The following is a 20,488-nucleotide window of genomic DNA, read 5'->3' on the forward strand; positions in this document are numbered from 1 at the left end:
TAAGCTGTTCCATTTCAGTCATGGGCAAAGTGATTCATGTGTGTGTATAATCCATTAGCAACAATTGTAAAGCACTCTGGGTTCTATCTGGATGAAAAGTGCTTTCTGAATATAAAGTCATTATCCTTACTTGACAGTTCTGTTTGCCAACACTTGTCAGAATTACCACAGATTTTTCATCTTCTGGCTCTGATGGTTTCAGTATGCTCCAGATAAACATATCCAATCATCTCAAGAAAAATCTGGTAGATTTAAACTACTCTCCCATAAAAAGAATATACTGTTTTCTTTATGTGGTTTGGGAGCTACAAGGTCGGTCTGTCTGCTGCTCTTTTAAATTGTTGTGGCAAAATTTTAACTTTTGATACATCAAAGAAATCACTTTTTTTTTTCTTTATAAGTCTTTGCAATTACTTTTTTTTTTTTTTTTAACACAGTATGTCTATTACAAGATAATTTTGCTTTTATGTGTCTGCTTTGGGTTTATCTGTAGCCAGTTGGCAAGCAACTGTTCCAAAGTGCAACACATGGATTTCTGATGGAGTTGCTGAGCAGTATGTGGTTTCTCTATTTTCCTCGGCATAGTGACCCACAGTGTAGTCTTCAGGGCCTAGTGGTAGCCATTACTAAYGAAGGGCAGTGTGATAGCCTGGCCCTGAGAACCCTTACTGATACTGAAAGACAGCAACTGTCTAGTGTAAAAAACAAAACAAAAACAAGCAAACAAAAAAAAGAATCAAGATTGACTAATGGTCTTATATCCATGGCAATTGGTTGTCTCTTAAACTGGATGGAAGCCTATTAGCAGTTTGTGGTTAAACGTCTTGTGCAGAAATGACCTAGATAAAACCAAAATTCATGCATGCTAGTGTAAATACAGTTCTCCTCTGCCAAACGCATTCTGCTTCACCCCATCTAATACTTCTTTTTCCTTCCAAAAACCAATGCTGTATTTTAATATTACTGAAAAATTGTTACTAGTTGTTAAGGTAAATTTTCAATCATCTTGAAAATACAGTTGGCTAAAATGTTCAACTTCAGTGAAATCATATTTTAAATATATTTTTTCCCTGCAGAGGATTTACATGTGCTACAACAGGAGATAAAAATTATTAGGTTGTTATTTGCTTTATATAGTGAATTATGCAGAGGATAGAGATGAACAAGACTGACTTAATCTTGCTTTGATGCAGTCAGAATTGAACAGCAATGTGGTCTGTAACCTGACAATGTCTTATGACCTCCCTGAATCATTTCCAGTTTGCTAAATGGAAACCTTTCTCCTCTCCCTCTTCTATTAAGAAAAGGCAGTGAAGCAAGCGACCAGTAATTCTTGCCTTTAAGAAGGGCAATTTCTGAACTGTTCTTGCTATGTTTAGTTTGGTTTTATTTTGGAGCTCCCACATGAGAACATTGTTGCAGTAATGCAGCTGCCACTGCTAGCTATTCAAGTAATGATGTAATTGTGGTATTATGGGTGCTTAAGGCAGGATGTCGTGGTCCGGTCCCTATGGGTCAAACAGAGCCCAGATGTAGCAATGAGTTGCTGCAGGAAATGAGATCTAACTACTCTCTCCAGGAGAAAGATATGTTGTTTGTACCCAGTGTATGACAGCCATGGAGGGAGTGGGTGCAAAACTGTGAATTCGATTGCACTGAATGATGTTCTCAGAAGATGGTGTTACCTGTGAAGAGAAAGACAGAACACATGCAGAAAGAATTGATTTGAGGAACTGGAGTAATAGAAATAGGATGAAATATAATAGGATGAAATATAATAGTTTGGTATGATTAGCCTAAGGACTGAAAATGATCGTTTCTCTATCAGCTGGATGCTTATTGGTTGGAAGTGATGGAGAACATTAGCATGTTTGTCAGCCATGGGACAAAAGCAATCAGTTAATGCAGCTGCAGAAAGGGCAGATTCAGTCCTTGGAGGTGTTAGGATGAAGTGTTTCCAACACAGAGAGGGGGATCAATGTCACTGTACAAGTTGCTGATTTAGGCAGTCAGGCTTATCTCACAAGAGTGGACTGGAATATTCTGGTGTGTCTACTCTGACAAATGAAGGCTAAGAGCAAACACATTTGCCATCTATGAGTATATCAGGAAGAGAAACAAAAAGGAGGGATGAGAGCCAACACAAGATCAGAAGAAGAATGAATAGATGTAAACTGTTCATGAGTAAATGTCTGGAAATTGAAAAAGGTTTCTAAGGGCCAGAGAGACAGTGGTCTGGAACAGCACCAAGTGTAATGGGTGGGAGGGGGGAAAGCCCTAAGTAGTTTAAAGAGTGAGCTTTCAATTTAGTACAAGAAATCGTGTAGTCTGAAACAGCCAGGGATCAGAGTGGCTGGAAGTCCGTTCCAATCTTACATGTCCTCGTCACTTCAATGGGGTCTCATTAGCCTCTGGTGCTGTAGTTTCCCACCGCCATCTGAGAGGTGTGATACTGCTTTCTCACTATATCAATGATGGCCTGTACAGCAGCCACAGAAACAGTACTGTCATGTCTACCACTAATTTTGTTTTCTGAGGGGATTCCTCAGCTATGCACTCATAAGCTAGAAGCACTTAAAAGTCCTGTCTGAGCTCTGTGACATTGCACTGGGTGTAGATAACCAAAGCAGCCCCCAAGAGAGTTGACAAGAAAATCAGCTTAGTCTGAAAATATCAGTAGAGCAGAAAAAGCTGAAGTGGGATGCAAGACCAGTATGTCTCTTGTTTCTTTTTTAAGAAGATTCTGTTGCTATAGCAATCCTCTCCCTGCAAGCTCATTTTATTAAGGCAAGTCCTAAATGGAGGGCTGAATTCAGCTGTTACACAAAGTAGCAATTATTCTCAACAATCAGGGAACTTAATGGCCTGGATATGAGCCACAGGGCCTTTCTCATGAAACTAGCAGGTCAATTTTTCCAAGACCTTTGACATTCTGTGTTGTGAAGCACAGAAGGATGTCTTCTTTAAATAGTTTTTTTGCATACTGTGGTATTTGGAAATATGTAAACATTCACATTCCTTATTTATTCATTCTGACACTGAGAAACCAGTGTCTAGTTCCCAGGCTTCAAGCCAAAGAAGCTTGTGTTATTCACAAAGGTGATGATGATACAGTACTGACTTGCTAGTGCTTCTGACCCCACTGTCTCCCAGGCTTTCTGATCCATGGTACAGCACTGATGCCATTACTACTTGCGTATCAATGTAGCAGAGGCTACCATTGTAAAACATCAATACGTTAAGCAAAGATTAAGAACATAATAATAGCTATATTGGGTCAGACTGAACCTGCATCTAGCTTGGTATTCCATCTCCAGTGGTGGCTGCGAGTGACCGCTAGGAAAGAGCGAGAACAGTGACTGCTTCCCCACCCCTAGTGCCCTTTCTGAATCTGTTTTCAGCCTAGAGACAGCTCAAGCTAGTTATYGTTTCTGTGTGTTTAGTAACTCTCAGTGGATTCCTGTTCCCTGAACTTTTCCTGTCTCCCTTGAGCTCATGCAAACTTTTAGCAGCTACAGCATTCTTTGGCTAGCAGTTTACAGCTTACAGACCACAGTGAGAAGAACTATCATCAGTTTTATGAATCTGGCTTCTACTAGCTTCGTATGGTTCCCCCTCTGCCTAGTCCTCGCACCAGAAGAAACAATGAGCCATCTAACCCTATCTGCTCCCTCTGTATTTTTTATGATTTTGTAGATCTCTTACTGCATCCTCCTTCAGTCATCTCTTTTCCAGATGGAAGAGTCTGGTGTACTCAGTTGTTCCCCAGACAGAAGACATTCCATACCTTTTGGTCATTCTCCTTGCCCTTCTCTCTCTCTCTCTCTCTCTCTCTCTCTCAAGCATTTCCAGTTCCATTAAAGCTTTTGTGAATGGGGAAAGAGAATACAATCTGTAGAAAAACACACATTTAAATAACCTGTTTCTAGATGAGAGTAAGTTCTTAATTGACCATTGCCTACCACTTTAGCCTTTGCAACTTCATTTTCTTTGAAAGAGAATGGGTTTTTGCACATGCCCTGAAACTAGAAGATACATGAGAAATCTAAGCTTGTTGCTCTGAAGTCCAGAAAGATTTGCAAATACTGGGAATAGTTTGCTGGGTGGGTAAGAGCAAGAAATCAGCAATATCTTCAAGCAAAGCACTGATTTTTAAGGATGTTGTTCATTTCTGTGCAACTTCGAGTTTGACGGGAACATGTTTCATTAAATATTAGACATGTATTTTGTTAGTAAGAACATACAGGTTTCTATAGGGCTAGATGGGATCATGTTGTGAGTTCATATAGGAAACTTGAGAATTGTAATGTATGGAGCTGAGCAGGAAACCCTCAAAATGCTTTTATTTCCCCTCCCCTCAGAAATACGATGTCTACCAGAAGGTATACATCACTTGACTAAGTCTTCATTTTGCACTAGTGGAGAAAAGTTCTTATTTTATCTGAGTTAGTGACTAGTTTTGTAGCTTATAGCAGCTCATTTGTCTCTGCGTCTCATTTATTCCTTCTGTAAGGTTGGTTTATTGCCTAGCTGTCCAYCTTGCTTGGATGTTGTCCTAACTAGCTGATATTTATATGTTTTTTGAAGTTATAATTGTTATGAATGCCTTATTCTGCTTTGTAACATCACAAATACCTATGCAGGTAGTATTCACTCCCCAGTATTATTTTTCAGTCTTTCCAAGGTAACTGTACTGGTTAATAAATATCAGAATTTCTTTTCATTGCACTTTCCTGAGATACCAAAGTGGCTAATTCCAGAGTGCAAACAAGTGGCTATTTATTTTAAGCTTGGAAACACTGTTTGTACAACTGCACATGCATTTTCAGCATTCTTTTTGATTTTTAAAAGAGGATTGTTTTTTGCTATTAATTATGAATACAGAATTTCTATTTCATTTATTGGCAAAATCCATACTGACCTCACCAGAACAGGATCTGTTTTGTGGCCTTAGCTCTTAACAGACGGAAACAAACATCGAAGAGCAATTTTTCCACTTTTTGTCTCAATTTTCTGCCCGTAAATGGGAATGATGAAACAAACATAACTCGCAGCACATTATAAAGATAGGTCTAACCACTTTRAAATGCGCAGAGACAGCTACAGATGAAAGACAGAGTGGGAGGTTGGCCTAAGGCCCTCCTCTCCCCTACGCTTGCACCCTAGGGAGACCGTGGGGTGGCCTCCTGAGCGGCCGGCCCTCCTCTGCCTGCCTCCTGGGCCATGGCTCAGTGGGCCATTGCATTTCCAAGTGTGGGGTGGCAGCAGGCTACTCGCAAACCAGTTGGGCTGAGCAAGGCAGGTGGGATGAGAAGGCTTCTCTTTCAGAGGTGCAGGCAACCAATAAGGTTGCTATCAGCACCTAGTTGAGCCAAAGGGTGCAGCTCCCTGCAGGTCCTGCTAGAGCAGAGAGGAGCAGCAGAAGTGCAAATGAAAGCAAGCTGGTTCAGACAGCATTTTTCCTGTTTAGGAGTGGAGTGAACCTGCTTGTTTAAATAGGTTTTTATGCAAATACTCTGTGTATTTCCATAGAGTTTAGTGGATTTTTTTATTATTATTACTATTATTACTGTAGACAATAAACACATGGTCTCTATAGTAACTTTTTCCATCTATGGATGCTTTTATTACCATACAAGTACTATGTTTATAGGATGTCATTATTTATTTATACACATTTTCTCTGTTTAGTAAGAAAAACAATTTCCTTCATACATAAAGTATTGCCCACAGTGAAGGTATCAAGGATCTTTGCCTGCATTTAATTTCTTCCTTCTTTGTAACATTTTGAGATTCGGTAATGTCAATATACCCGTGCTACGCTACAGTATATTACAGAAACTGCTGTGGGGTAAAACTGGACATTGCARAAATAGATTTTATATGCTGTAAGATATCTGAGGCTATTTTATATTTTTATTTGTAGTAAGAAAAAAATGTATTTTTGAACCAGGAATAGTAGTAGATGTATATAGTTCACTTTCAGCAAACAGATTTTTTTTTCACTCCCAGATGAAGCAGTAGGTAATCTAAACATTAAATACATGTTAGAATTTATAAATTCCTTCTGAACAGTAATCTCTTGCACACTGTGGTTCTTACTGAATATACCAGATGTAACTAATGTTTTGTGACATAATCCACCTTCTAATATTTTGAGAAAAGGGAAACTATTCATAAGATTCGCTGGCACACATTTCAGGTATTTTGAGTGCTGTTTTTCTTAGCTGATATTTTGGACACTGATTCAACATTTCATTGGAGAGTTCCATAAATGGGACAGATGCGCCAAGTTATCTAGAAGAGGTGCTAAAATATTCTAGCCGAAGAAGGTAATCAATCCGTCCTTCCCATCTGTCATGGCAGATTTCCACAAAGAGAAATCTTGCGAAATCCTCAGTACCTTAAAAACTGAGAGTGCTATGGCTGTCTAGTAAAATTCTGCTATTCTTTCTTCACATAAGACTCACTGATATAGTCCAGGATTCTTTTGTTGCTCTTCTACAATCATTTTCACAGCTGATCTCATCTTCATGAAAAGGTTATGTTTTATGGCTACAGCCATAAACTTAAATTTCAAAAGGATATGAATATTCTGAACAGGCTATTTATAAAACCTTTGTAATCATTGACTCCTAAGTGACTTGAAAACAGTGCAACTTGCTTGTTCCACGTATGTAGTTTGCCAGCAGTCTTGGAGATACATTCATAGCAAATAAGTAAGTTTGGATAGTGTGACTACAGGTATTTTGTGGTAATTTGTGTCATATTCATTAATAAAGTTAGACTAGAGAATTTCAGTGTTTTAAAATTATTTGCGTAAAGGTGTATTCAGAAACTTATTTGGTCCTTGTTATACCATTTTCTAATGGTAGGAATTATGTAGAAAAAATATTTGAAATTAGAAGTGTAGTTACTATAATCATAGTTATTATAATGATATATGTCACTTAAAATTGTCATATTATGCAAAATAGTTTTTTATATATGCATTAAGTCAGTATTTCTAATAGATTTTAAGGCTTTTCACTTTGCTGAAGTAAAACCTAAATTATATGGGTCTTTACTGTCCACTTGCGTTATTATTTTCTGTTGTTTCAGCATGCATACACAACTACAGCCATAAATGGGACAAATTTTTGTACATCAGCTAAGGATGCTGTCTTTATTTTGGCAAAGAATTCGGCTAAACTTGCATCCATTAGCTGTTTTGGAGGCTTCATCATATTTCTGGGAAAGGTAAGAGTAAGAAAATTACTATTCTGTAATAAGGAAGTGAAAAAAGCTCAGGTCCAATTCTCTTTTCTTATACCCAAAGTAAACAAGGCTTACCTTTCTTGAACTCAGTTTTGTTCAGGCTGTAAAATGAGTTAGCAGACTGTACTGCCTGAGGTACTTAATCTTTTTCACAGTCTGTACTCGGTTATTTAGTTGTGTTACAGTACTGTCCTTGGCCCCACTCTTACAGCTCCCCTTACACCGAGTCCTTGGTAAACACATGGTAAAATATTGCCTCTGCCCTACAAAATTCACTCTCTTAATTGAACACAAAGCACGACAACTAYATGCTGACAGTAGTGCTGAATGCAAGGTGTGCTGTTAAAATATTAGCTGTAATGTGTTTGCCTTAGGTTTTTATTTGTTTGCTTTTTGTGAAACATTACTACATGATTAATGAGGCTGCATTTCTCTCCCCTCGCCCTTTACAGGTGTTTGTTGTATGTTTTACTGTTTTTGGAGGATTGATGGCATTTAACTACCATCGTGAGTTGCAGGCTTGGGTAGTTCCTCTGTTGCTGGTTGGATTTTTTGCCTACGTGGTATCCCACAGCTTTCTGTCTGTGTTTGAAGTGACAGTGGACGCCCTGTTCCTTTGCTTTGCTATTGATTTAGAAACAAATGATGGATCCGCAGAGAAGCCGTACTTCATGGATCAGGAATTGCTGGTAAACCTCCGTAATAACAAAGATATTTTAGCCGTTATAGGCTTTGGGGGATTTTTCTTTCCCAAAGACCCAGTAATTTGAACCCACGACCTGTGCCATTTCCAGTCCAATATCTTAGAACAGGGTGAGCTCAGGGATACAAATTATGTGTGAATTTATAAACTGAAGTAAATGAATGCCTCTGGGTCTTGTGTTTTAGCTATGATTTGTTACCTTCTTTTAGGCTATACCCTGTAAGTGATGGCTGACTTTTTATGGTTTGTTAAAGATATTGCTGGTACTTAAAAAAATAAATAAATAGCTGCAGAGTCTTATCCACGATGTGTCCTAAAATTAGATGTTTTTATCTGTTGTGATTTACTGTACAGCAAGGAGCAAAAATAAGGAACGATGAGCTCTTGTTGCCAGAGYAGGTCAGGTATCCATCCATATCCTATGGATCCTGTAGTTTTGAACAAACTTCATGCAAACTTGAGTTGCTCTGCTCATACATACATACGTGGATGCTTTTGCCAGTTTAGTATCTTAGGCCTCATGATGAAATCCTTCTGCCTCTGTACAGACTGTTTTTTCTCTTTAGCTTGATAATACTGTGTTGTATTACAAGCATTTCCATGGAGAGTTATTGCATAGTTAGTAGTGATGAAGAGCACTTTAGCTACAGCTGTACCTGAAGTGTTTGAGTGTACACATGCTTTCCCTTTCCTRTGGAGGGAATGGTTGAAGATGCAGATGTTCCTTTCATGCTGTTTCTCACTAGTTCTGCCTTTTCCTTCGTGAACCATGTGACAAAGAAAGTGCTAGTGATTCATGAAAAACAAACTCAGGAGCCAGAATAGCTCATATAATGTGAATCTCCTGGATGGGTTGCAGCAGGGGCAGCGTCATAAGAATTTTTTTTTTTTTAGTGCTGTTGTTACATTCCCTATAATGTTCTTAGAATTCTATTTAAAACAAAAAGCAACAACAACAACAACAAAAAAAAAAACAGCCAAAAGATAGGCTTAACCCTTTGTACAGAAGAAAGAAGATAGTTATTCTTTGGCCTTGATTCAGAACAGTACTTAAGCATATGTCCTAAATAGCAATATGTTACTGAATGGAAAACTCTGAAGCCTTGACCTCTATTCTTCTCCCTCTGTTTTGCCAAATGCTAGAATACATCTCAAGCCAATTCTTCTTTATGAAACAGTCAGAGGCTTTTCTTTCTGAATATCCAGATTGTGTAGCTGTTTCTCTTCAACTCTGATCTTTACTTCTTGCAGTTAGCCATACCGCAGGGGCTCAGGTAAAGAGAGGACCTCCCGTAGCTCAGGGAAGAGGAGTGTTCCCTGCAGGACAGGCTGCATACGCTTTTATGGAAAAATATGTGTGCATGGTGGGGGAGGCGCATCCAAATCCCTCCTCATTGCATGTTTGAGGTACATGTGCTCATGTAGGCCAGAACTTGGAGTTTCCCAGCACATGAAGCTATCTGATGTGGGATATGTGTTACAGTCAGGTGACAGACTTCTGAGGGTAGAAGGGGGAGGCTCTGGGCCCCTCAGGACATGGACAGCAGTGAGTGGAGAACCGAGTGAGTGATTGCAGACAGCCGAAGATTCTCTGATGCATTAAGAGGCATAACACAGACTCTTTATTCAGCCTTGTTCCTAATTGCTTTTATTACCCTTGCAGTCTCTGCAGAGTCCCTCCTGGTATCAGTTAGTGCCATCCAGCTGAAGAACAGCTAACTTACGTTTCATAGCCTCAGCCTAATTATCTTCCTTTAYCAGATATTTTTATTTACATAATGATTTGCATTCCCATGTGCTCTCAACTGGATTTTTGCTTATAGACCTTTGTGAATCAGAGTAACAAGTTAACAGAAGGGCAAAAACACAGAAGCATGAAACCCTTCCAGGACAATGAAGATGGGACAGAGCTCCAACCTATGGTGAGACAGGAGTATAGGCTGTGCAATTTATCTGCCAGTTAATGTGTTGTTTGCTTTGCAACCTGAGAAGAAAGGATGTAGATGTTGTGTGTCCTATGATGTCTCACAGCAACCAGCATGCCTGAACCCAGACTCCCGTTTTTCTTTCTATTGCTTTCCCTCCTCGGGAAATCCTCTGCTAGTGCAAAATGGATGGGTMAAACACTTGTACTCATTATTCTTCTCATTCCCCAGTGTGCCTGACAGAGGAAGAAAAAGATCGGACATGGCAAAGGGGTGAGAGAGCAGCCTGTCTAGGTAGTTCTTCACTGGCATAAAGGCACTTTGGCATGTCTGCTGTGGGGAAGTCAGAACAGTCATAGCCTGCTTGGTTCCATGCTGGAACTGCTGAGGCTCCTGAGCTAAAGATCAGCACTTCAGATGTCTTCCTTCTTTTTACAGTTTTTTAATTTTTATTTTTTATAATCGATGTATGTATTTATTTGCTCCGCTTTATGCTGGGATAAAAAAGCTGAAATGCCAGAAGGAAGTGTGCCCCTGCACTCAGGCTGGTAAAAATCCTGAGTAGAAGCTAGCTAGCTGTCATCTGCATAGCTATTGCAAATTACCCAACTGGAGGAGCTCAACATCTGGGATGATTTTCCCCCAGCATTGGGAGGCAAAACCAGGACTGCTGGAGAAAGATTCTGCAGCAGCTTCTACTCTGGCAGCTATTCTTGCTACATTGTGGCTAACGAGAGTGTAAAATATTTTGATAATTTTTCTTGACCTACTTTCAAGAGGTACCAGGCTCTGGCATACTCTCACATAATCTTCTGGGATAGGCAGTTGGGCTGGAGAACACTGTTCTGATCTACTGCTGTAGAGGATACTTGCACTTGTATTCTTCAACGTCTTTGGGTCTGTGTTGCGTTTTTTAGTACTTTTGACTGGAATAAACCAGGATCTTTCTACCCCCTGAGAGAGGATCCTAGATGTCAAACGAAAAGACACGAAAAACGAAAGACCCTTAATTATTTCCCAGTTTACTTCTGTGAGCATTTAAATGTTATAATAGGACTAATGCTACACAGTTTTGGACTGTTTGTTTTTCCTTTTTCTCTCTTTGCAGACTTGAATGGGAAGTGCACCAGGAAGTGTGAGGGCAGGACTGCAACAGCAAAAGCACTTGCAGGAAAGAAAGTAACAATTACCAGTATCGTGGGACAAAATAACTATAAATTCTGTAAAATCCTGTTGCACCTTTTGCACTGGTAAAATGAAACATAATCAGTTTTTACAAATAATGTATTTTGTATATCAGTATATCTGATTTTTGTTAATATTCCTATTATGATCGTCTACGAAAGCTGTTAATAAACAAATTCCCTGAAAGTTTCTGTGATGTCAGACTAAAAATACTAAGTTGACAAAATTATATAGAGTTGTCCTTTTTACCTTTATGGTTTATCAACTAATATACTTTTTACATGCTTCTCTGAGAAAACTGGGCTAGGGATCCCTGGATCAAAAATGTAGAAACATTTTACGCAGGTGGAGGAGGCACTCTGAGATGACTGTTTCCTGATCTGTTCAGTATATTTGAACAGCCAGTGCAACCGATCAAGGAAGAGTATTGAGTTCACTGATGGAAATTCTCATTAAAGGGAATTATAGTCAAGATAATGGTCATGAGCTAGGTGGTCTTCCTTTTAATTATACTCTTTTGGGAATGATTTTAACAAGTTAGGATCATAAACTATCAGCTGGCTCCTCTCCAAAGGGTAGGAGAGGAATAAACCTTTGGTTTGTAACTGAAAATGAAGAGCCACACTCATTGCAGTTGAAAAGACAGAGGAGACAGMAAATTTATGTCTGGGTATAGTAACTTAAAGCTTGATGAAGAGGTAGCAGAGGTGCAGAGTACCTGGACAGAAAGGAGATAAAAGATAAAAATGTCATAAATGTTAAAAATAGTACTTTATAAGGAAATGTTCCAACATGGATATGAAAATATACTGTGTCATGGAGGAATGTAGAGAAGTGATGAACATAGCTCTAGCCAAAATAAGGACATGCAAAGTATAGACCATTTTTAAAAACCCTCAGTCTTTCAGCATTTTGTGAACAATTTTGAGGTTTGTTTTTTGAGCTTTGTACTTGGACTGTGGTTATGCTTGTTCTGGGTACGAGGTTGATTCTAGATTTATCAGTGGAACATGATTTTATCCCTTTTTTCAAAGTTCCTTTAAATCTTTAAAGAGGTTTGAGGTGTAGGATGATTCCAAGCAGAGATTTCAATAAAGTATGCATCAGTGTAGGAAGTGGGACATTACTGCAGGTAAGTGACTCATCTTTGCTGCCATAATGAACAGGAACCGTAGATGAGATTGCTCTACCGTTGATTAGTCATAGCTTGGAAGTAAATGTTGACAGAAAGCTCATTGGAAATACCATATCTGGTTCAGCTAAATACTGTACCTGATAACCTGCTGTTTCACTAGTTATCTGCCAGAGAATGCTAAGAGGAACTTGTTCTTTGTTTAATTAACTTTAATAAGAGCCACTTCAGTTTAGGCATATGGAAATGATGAAGAGGGAAAAGAAAGAGATTGATTACTTTCTGCCTGGTAGGTGAAGTTGATCATCTRTCGGCTGTGACTTGCTACCTCTCATTATTTAGAACTGGGCCCTTGGGCACTTGTGGTACGTGAGCTTGTGGAAACTGGTAACTGAAAATTGGGCTGAATGACCAATCGCTCTCTAACGTGGAGAAAGCATGGTACTTAGARGGGCAAAGTTTTTACTCCTAGGCAGGTCCCAGTAACATTGGTTCTGAAGTAACAGTGTCTCCACAACCTGAAGTGATGTTTGCGAATTTTTAAAGCATATCAGGTTTGCCTGCAAGTTAGAAAAATYAGTTGTTGTTGCATCTTTTTGTTTTTCTTGTTCATATTTGATACCCACACTGCGTAAGGTTTTGACACTTGACTCAGTAATTTTGATCTAAATGATGGAAGAGAGGGAGGGACATTTTAATGTAAATTATCTTCTCATTTCCAGACAGTCCATATGTTGTTTGCAATTATGATGCAATGCTACTGCCTTCGTTACAGTTGCTGGATGGAGAAAGAACTCCTAGACTCTTAACACAAATTTTGGCTGGCTTTTTATAACAGAAAGTTAATCAGTATTTCAGTCTGTTTCTTTTAAACAATGCTGTACTGACTGTAGTCTAGTAGATGTTAAACTGTGACAGTATATTGATAGTCAGGTGTAATTTGTCAGAACAATTTAGAACATATACTTTTTAATTACATTTTCTATACAATGCATAGTTTTATTGCTTTCAGGTGCAACATGGGACTTTTCAATTGCCAATATATATTCCACCAGTAATTAGGTCAACAGCCTCCAAATGTAGCATTCCTGTGTGGGTGGAGGGAGCCCTCACCTGAGGGGTAAAGATCCTCTACAGAAGCTGATGCTGTTTAGTGTTTGTTGCTGTTTTCCCCAGCAGGGTACTGTGGTCAGTCCCTGTAGAGCAGGCTTGAAAGTAGGTAGAGGGGTTGAGGTAGGCACAAACTCATGCGGGTGCATAGTGCTACTTCATGCAGTGCTATGCGTCAAGCTACCTCTGATGCTTGCAACATCTGCCCAACACAGCATCCAAGTGTTGTGTGGACCCTGTGGACTGTCTGACGCTATCTCCTGCGGCTCGGAGGARTGGCTTCCATGGAATGGAAGGTACTTTTATAAATGTTTCTTAAAAGTAGGAGGTAATGACTACTTATAGCTCTGTGTACCAGGAAATAGGTTAAGTATTGCAGCTTATTTTTTTTTTTAATAAGGCAGCTTGTATTCTGGCATTGCTTGGTGTCTATTTCAAATTCTCAATTTAGAGTCGTGATTCCATTGGATATGTCTGTAAAGGAAGGGGGCCCCACATGATTAGCATTTATTTATTTATTTATTTATTTTCCATGTAGCAAGGACTCAGGTAAATTAGCACTGCCTGTCTGTCAGCACTCTTACTGTGAGGAAGAAAGCACTTTCTATTTAGGAATAAAGCCCTGGTGTTAGTAACTGAAGAATTTGGATTGTAGAACAGCAGGAACAACAATCTGGATACTTCATTACATACACTAAAGCATGTGTATTTTGTGTTTCTGAAGTGATATTATGAAGATTACAYGGTGAAACAGAGACCTTGTTAGAGATCAGCATTTCGTTTGTCTTGGGAAAAGAGCAGGATTTATTGAGAAGCTGAGGATTCCTGGTCATAACCTGCGTTTAGAGGCGTAGTGAACTCTGCTGTAAAGGAGCACATTCCTTTCTTGTTAAGTCACTGTCGCTCATTTGCACGAGACTTTTTACAAGGTTGTTAGATTAAATCCCATTGAAAAGAAAGTCATGAGGGTAACGGGTAACAGTTCTGTTACCCTCTCTACCCTGTTCTACATTACCCTTAACACAGGCAAGAGTCATGGTGATTTGAGGAAAATTTTCTATGGTATCTCATCTTTAAGAATGATAGCATAACAAATGAGACAGAACYTTCCTCTACCTTCAAGAAAAAAATATTTATTTATAAAAATACACTGGGATCAGTTTGAGAAGTGTGGCAATAAATACAGTTCAAGGAAGAAAAAGCATTTCTACATGGATATATTATGGCACAATAAAAGGTAAACGCACCATCAAACATCGAACTTCTGTTGGCTCAAGACTTTGTACAAGCTCCCTTTTTAGTAAGACAACTATTTCTAGGAGTTTGGTCAGTGTAGATAATGGAATGAATACGCAATCACAAATGCACACTTAAAATGTCTAATGCAAGACTTACCATTAGCAAACAATATCATAGAAACATAGTAATGATATTTAAATCACTAATGTGGCATCTTAGATATAATGAGTAAAGACCACATTTAACTTTTAAGCATGAAATTCTTTTATCTCGTGGAAAACAGAAAAGCTGTAAATATGTAAAATGAAGGCTTAATGTGGTACGTGAATACCTATTTAAGATTGTAAAAATGCATAGCTCCTTATTAGAAGACCTGGCTGTACAAGAGCACTCCCCCTTTCACAGTATTCCTTTTTACTTCATATGCAGTTATTGTTTATGCTGTAGACTACAACTGTTACAGCACTAAAGGCAACTAGACAGGGAAAGGGCAGAGAAAGGAAAAAGGAATGTATGTAAGGCAATATTTCTTTAGGTACTTTAAGCATAGTGTGTAGGAAAAGACAGGTAACAATTCCACAAGGCTAGTTTCGTTCTTACTGAATAAAATAATGGACTAATACTGAATTTTTGATGCAAATCTAATAATCAATGCCTTGGTCACTGTACTGACCATGGTAATCTCTTTGATAGTCATCTTGGTACTCTCCGTGATAGTCATCTGGGTATTCTGCCTGGTAATCGCTATCGCTGATTTCTGACCCGTTCGTTCCGGTTCCTTGGCTCCCGTTATGAATGACGGGTTCTGTTGGTGCAGCACAGTACTTGGGGTCATACACTTGTCGTCCAAGCCCATACACACTCATTCCCTTCTGTGAAGCTACTTTGTTGGTACCCATTTGTAATGAAATAGTTGAGTTATCCACAGGCTGTAATATGTGCTTCTGATCGTAGATGTCTCTCCTGGTACCTGGTGCCAGCATCCCAGCCTAATAAAACAGGATTTTAGAGGTTCAGTAAGGTCAAGAGCTGCAGTTACTGAATTTATGATTACAACTTGTACAGCTTACTGAAAGTATTAGAAAGTAGGAATTAAAGTACAATAAAACACAAAGCTATATGTGTTCACTAGTAAGTAAGTCTTGGATGAAAATCCCTGCTGAAAGGTCCAGCATACGCTGCTGTGTCTTTAGAAAGAATATACTAAATATTCAAAATGAGGTAGTGCACAGGAAGCAATTTCTTTTTCATTTCTGTCTCATTAGCGCTTGAAATGAAATGTCACTGCTGCTAGTAATACTCCTTTACYACATACAACTTTGTAGATTCACTAATCCCCCCTGGCTCACCCAGGTTGACAGTAACATCTAGTCTAGAAATGTCATGTCCAGTTTCCCTTACCTGGCTGGCTCCTTTGTTAGTGCCCATCTGTAGGCTAATTGTCGTCTGGTCAAATGGTTTGTCGGTTTGCATTTTTGGATCGTAGAGGTGTCTTCTAGTTCCATAAGCAGTCATGCCTGCCTGACTGGCACACTTGTTTGTGCCCATCTTCATTGCGAGAAGGAAGAGGTGGACAGAAAAAGTGATTTTTTTATTTGTACAGCAAGCACAGTCTAAGGAAACAAATACAGTTGATAACTGTGACAGCTGATAGAAAGAATAATTGCAGTGCATGCTTTCCTCATGCAGCTTGACCACTGTTGTAAGAAACTATCACTTCTCTATGCTGTGTTTTGAGAGGAAAAATAAAGACAGCTGTCATCCTAAGGCGTTTCAGAGATTGGCATCTGGCCAACTGCATGTGCAGGCTGTATGTTAGAACTGGATGTGCGTATCAATATGTGATAGTCAGCCTTCACCCTAGACAGTAATAACTCAGTTACACCGCTGCAACTTGTTTAGCACAAGAATTTTAAAATTTTATGCAATTTATTCTGTTTTTATAACTACTGAGGAAACTACCACAGAAGAAGCTTTAGCTATCCAAAGACTCCTACTTATTTTAAAATTTCTCTAGAGGACAAAGATGATGCTTACAGCTGGTATTAACTGTTCCTTTCCTATCAGATTAAAAATACCCAAACCCAAAAAACTTCACCACTTTCACGCAGTCACTTGAGCTTGTAAAGTCAATGAACTGCTTACAAGAACTAAAACCCCATACCTCTTTCAATTGTAAGAATATATTCTAATTCTGCAGTGGTTTTTGCATGAACAGCATTTCACTTAATTAAAACAAGACAGTTCTCAAATGTAACAGATTAAGTGTAAACTTGAATTTCTTACTTACCTGCAGGCCAATTACACTTTGACCAGCTTTTAGTTTTCCCACATCAAAACTTCGTGCTTGTTTCTCTGCGTATTTGACACCAATATCAATTGTAGTATGAAAACCTTTGGTTTTTGCCTATTTAGAGAGAGAGGGAAAATAGAATATTCAGTGTTAGACACTGGCTTTACAGGCCATCTGGAGACCTGGACTGACAGACAAGCAGCCTCAGTATGTGATCTTGGGCTCTCAAGAGTGAGATGCTACATGCAGGTTTATTTCATATCAGAAACTCTTTATGTCACGGCCGGGATCTGTTTCCTTTGCCATTTGAAGGTGCCATGCTGAAGCTATCCCAGTATCTTTGCCAGAGTGCAAAGGACATTCTCCAGGGATTAAGGTTTTCTTGTGAGCTTCCCCGGGTCTGCATATGTACACATAGCTCCGGAGCAGGGCCACGTGCAGTCAGGAATCCGAACTCCAAGCCTTCTTTCAAGCTACAAGGCATGTTATCTGAAGTGTAACTTCAGCAGTATCTCAGACTCACAATAGTATCTATCCCTTTCTGACAGGCTATATCTGTATGTTGTTTTCTGTACTTACATGAGTGGAAAGGGAGTTTCTTGACTGGCATGTACATTTCTGCCAATGCCAAGGGTGCAAATACTTACCAGACCTGCTAGCGCTACTAATGTAGTCTGTACTTGAGTCATATTTCCATTTTCAAAAAGATCATTTGCTTCAAAAATATCATGTGGCTTCATGCCGTAGACTTGGATGGCCTTGATAAAATTCCCGATATTCTCCAGCTAAACGGAAACAAAAAAGCAAGTTTTCTATTTAGTGTTTCAATTCAGAAACTAAGTAACCAACTTAAGTAACTAAATAGTTTTAAAGTTTTTTGGGTGTGTGGGGGGTTTGTTTTACACAAGTTCTTTGCATTGTGGAGAGTGGTTAAAATAACAGTTGGAGTGATTAGGAGTGACTGTTAGGAAGCTCATTTTCATTAGTTTTGACTGCAGAAGTCAAKCTAAGGGTTTATCGAGTTTAGCACCTCTCCAACAATGAGTACTGCATACTTTGTGTTAGAGAGGGATTTGATGAGAAAATGCTTAACTGTGTCCTCTCCAAGAGAAATTCTGATTTAAAAACTGCTTCAAACTGGAGGATTTTAAGTTAATTTCCATGCTATTTGACATTAGCAATGATAATTTCGAGTAAAAATAATCAAAAGCCGTAACTACGTAGATAGTAACAACATTTAACTTGGTTGGACAGTACTATCTTGCTGGCTTACCAAGACAAACTGAGCCCACCTTCTGGGTTTCATTAGTAGGTTCTAGCAGTTTTAATGCTGTCAAAATTAGAAATTATACAGAGTAAAACAAGTAAGGCCTGAATCTCATCTTTCTTCTGAAATCATAAGAGATTCTAAAAACTAAGCTTCAAAAAAACCAGTTCTCCATTCTATTTGGAAATGTTTAGTCCAATAAAAACAAGAGGCTAAACACAGTCRTACTGAGCTAGACCCACGACAGTAAAGGCAGTCATCTCTACCAGCAACCCTTCCTCCGCTTGCTCTCAATACATGTTGCCTTTGATAGTCCCTTGCTGAAGAAAGGAGAAAAAAGCGAAAAAATGTGCTGTTCAGACTGCCTGTAAGAAATTAGATGTGGACATACTGAAATCAGACATGAAAACATGACAGTTTGCAGCACACCGTTTTCTGGTTTCTGTTACACAGCCATTTCCTGAGACTGCTCAGGTCCTTTCCCATCCCTCCCTCAGCAGCTGCTTTTCTTCAGGAGGACACTGGAATTGGTGACTTCYGTGTCTGGGTGAAGGCAAGATACTGGTGTAACGTCCCTCAGCATTGTCCGCATGCAAAACTCCAGTGATGATTTAGCAAAATGCGTTAATAGCTTTTGTACTTGGGAAGAGGCCTTGCTATATGATTCCAAATTCTTCCTTCATCTGAAATGTCAGTTACCAGTGAAGCAGCACTACTAAATATGTACGCTCCACTGCCAGTTACGAGCCGTCTTGGTGACAATTACGTTCTGTTAAATGCTGATCATGGATGCAGTATTCTTAACTGTTCTTGTCCGTATCTCGCTATGCATATGCAATTCTTGTTGCTATTACAATTTAAGGTGTACCATATTTGCAGAAAATTTGTTAATACAAAACAGAAGACTTGGGGGGGACTGCAGGGGTTAGAGATGTGGGTTTGGGGGGGTTGTTTGTTTTTACCTGGTGCCAGTTTAGTTTTGATTGATTAATTTTCTTCACTGATCCTGGTTGCAGCTTATTTATAAGCCTGTTGAAGAAGGGAAGGGGGCGGGGGGGGGGAGAGAAAAGGAAATGCTTAAACAAGAAATCTCATCCTTGTAACATATGTGCAGGCATTATATTATTACTCATACTTTATTGGTTATATTAGTTTCCTCAAACTTCATGATTAAATTTAGAGATATTTGTTGAAATATTAAAAAAACAGAAACAGTTCTCATTCTTCTCTGCAGCTTCAAAGAAGCTGTCCCCCACCCTACTGTCACCTTYGAGTATTATTGTTGATGTGTTTGAATGGGAGTCTTCAGGAAGTCCCACTCAAAAGTGGAAAACTACTAAAATAAGGTTACTTAATAAAGGCTTACTCGCACAGAATTATGCCATCTTTTAATCCCAGTTGAAAGTTTGCACCAATGCTCATCCCTGTAACCTCTTCTATCCAGTTACGCAGGTCTTCTTCTATCTGGGGATCATATTTCAGGGCAATCTGTAATACAAGCAATTGTTAAGTCACTAAACAAGAGAAAATTGTAGTTCTTTCCCCAAGAGAAAGGTAGTTCTTTCCCCCCCAACTCTTTCTCAAAGAATATGCTATAGCATTTACCCAATGCTGTATTTAAGTATCAGACCAGGTCAACATTGGTTTATTGTAATGTTTATGGCTTACTAAATGTTTGTAAATAACCCTCTGAATTGTATTTAACAGTTRTTCCTACTGAAAGAACTGCTGGAACTTATGAACAGTCTTTTGGTAGATGCAAAGGAAAAATGACAGGTTTTGTGAAAAAAAAATCTACACACATTGTACTTTAGTAGCAAGTAAAAAAGTCTATGGAAATGATGCTTTATGAAAGTAAGAATTATGCATTGCTATGCCATCAATATCATTGCTAGGATGCAATTTCTAAATAGGAATCTTACAAGATAGGTTAGGTGTTAATTCAGCAGAAGGTGTTGGATTTGCTTTTTTAGCCACTTTACGATTAATGTAGATGACATCAATTTTCCCCTTGCTGCCACAACATGAAGACAGTTATCTTTCTGGGGATTTTTGGGGTGGTGGTTCTTGTTTTATTTTGGTGGTGATGGTTGTTGATTTTACACTTAGAAATAACAGGTGTACTCGGTCTGCATTTCTTTGGTTTTGCTGAAAGCTTCAGAAGGAATAAGCTGTCACTTCGTGTCTTAAATTGTAATGCTACTGCACTATTACTTTACAGAGAGAAAACCTGCAACTGTCTATGAAGCCAAGGGCATCACAGGCCAAAAGTTGCTAGCAAGGTGACTAAAAGCTCCCTTTCCAGATATTCAGACTTTAGTATTCAGTGTATCAGATCATGTTCCAGTCACTAGAAATTAGGGCAAACAATGCTTAA

The 20,488-nt window shown here is 38.9% G+C and overlaps 2 protein-coding genes across 4 annotated transcripts in view; one reads left to right on the forward strand and one right to left on the reverse strand.

Moving 5' to 3' along the window:
* The window catches only part of SLC44A3 (solute carrier family 44 member 3), a 40,769-nt gene extending 29,508 nt beyond the window's left edge, over nt 1-11,261 (forward strand). For 2 of the 3 annotated variants that reach the window (XM_085303605.1, XM_085303604.1), the window contains exons 12-16: nt 7,102-7,239; nt 7,710-7,946; nt 9,784-9,882; nt 10,117-10,158; nt 10,994-11,261. In XM_085303605.1, coding sequence (XP_085159731.1) covers nt 7,102-7,239; nt 7,710-7,946; nt 9,784-9,882; nt 10,117-10,125 — 483 coding nt within the window. In that variant the 3' untranslated portion in view covers nt 10,126-10,158; nt 10,994-11,261. The remainder of the gene's footprint in view (nt 1-7,101; nt 7,240-7,709; nt 7,947-9,783; nt 9,883-10,116; nt 10,159-10,993) is intronic. The other variant, XM_085303603.1, reaches the window with a different exon arrangement.
* A 3,164-nt stretch (nt 11,262-14,425) lies between these two features.
* CNN3 (calponin 3) lies at nt 14,426-19,628 on the reverse strand. Its single transcript, XM_085303606.1, has 6 exons — nt 19,478-19,628; nt 19,074-19,140; nt 17,492-17,629; nt 16,842-16,958; nt 15,953-16,099; nt 14,426-15,540 (listed from the first exon to the last, which is right to left on the reverse strand). Exons 1-6 carry the CDS (start codon nt 19,531-19,533, stop codon nt 15,193-15,195), a joined length of 873 nt encoding a protein of 290 aa, XP_085159732.1. The 5' UTR covers nt 19,534-19,628; the 3' UTR covers nt 14,426-15,192.
* Nucleotides 19,629-20,488: the final 860 nt, after the last annotated feature.

The sequence above is a fragment of the Rhea americana genome, unplaced genomic scaffold, assembly GCF_003343005.1.
Source record: "Rhea americana isolate MKP2758 unplaced genomic scaffold, rheAme1 scaffold_2, whole genome shotgun sequence".
Classification (NCBI taxonomy): domain Eukaryota; kingdom Metazoa; phylum Chordata; class Aves; order Rheiformes; family Rheidae; genus Rhea; species Rhea americana.

Excerpts from the sequence above, each read along its gene's own strand:
- CNN3 (XM_085303606.1), bottom strand. The coding sequence starts at position 19,533 with ATGAGCATTGGTGCAAACTTTCAACTGGGATTAAAAGATGGCATAATT. Across the intron at positions 17,630-19,073 it reads CAAAACTAAACTGGCACCAG|CTGGAGAATATCGGGAATTT; the intron begins GTAAAAACAAAC and ends GTTTCCGTTTAG. Across the intron at positions 15,541-15,952 it reads CTAACAAAGGAGCCAGCCAG|GCTGGGATGCTGGCACCAGG; the intron begins GTAAGGGAAACT and ends CTGTTTTATTAG.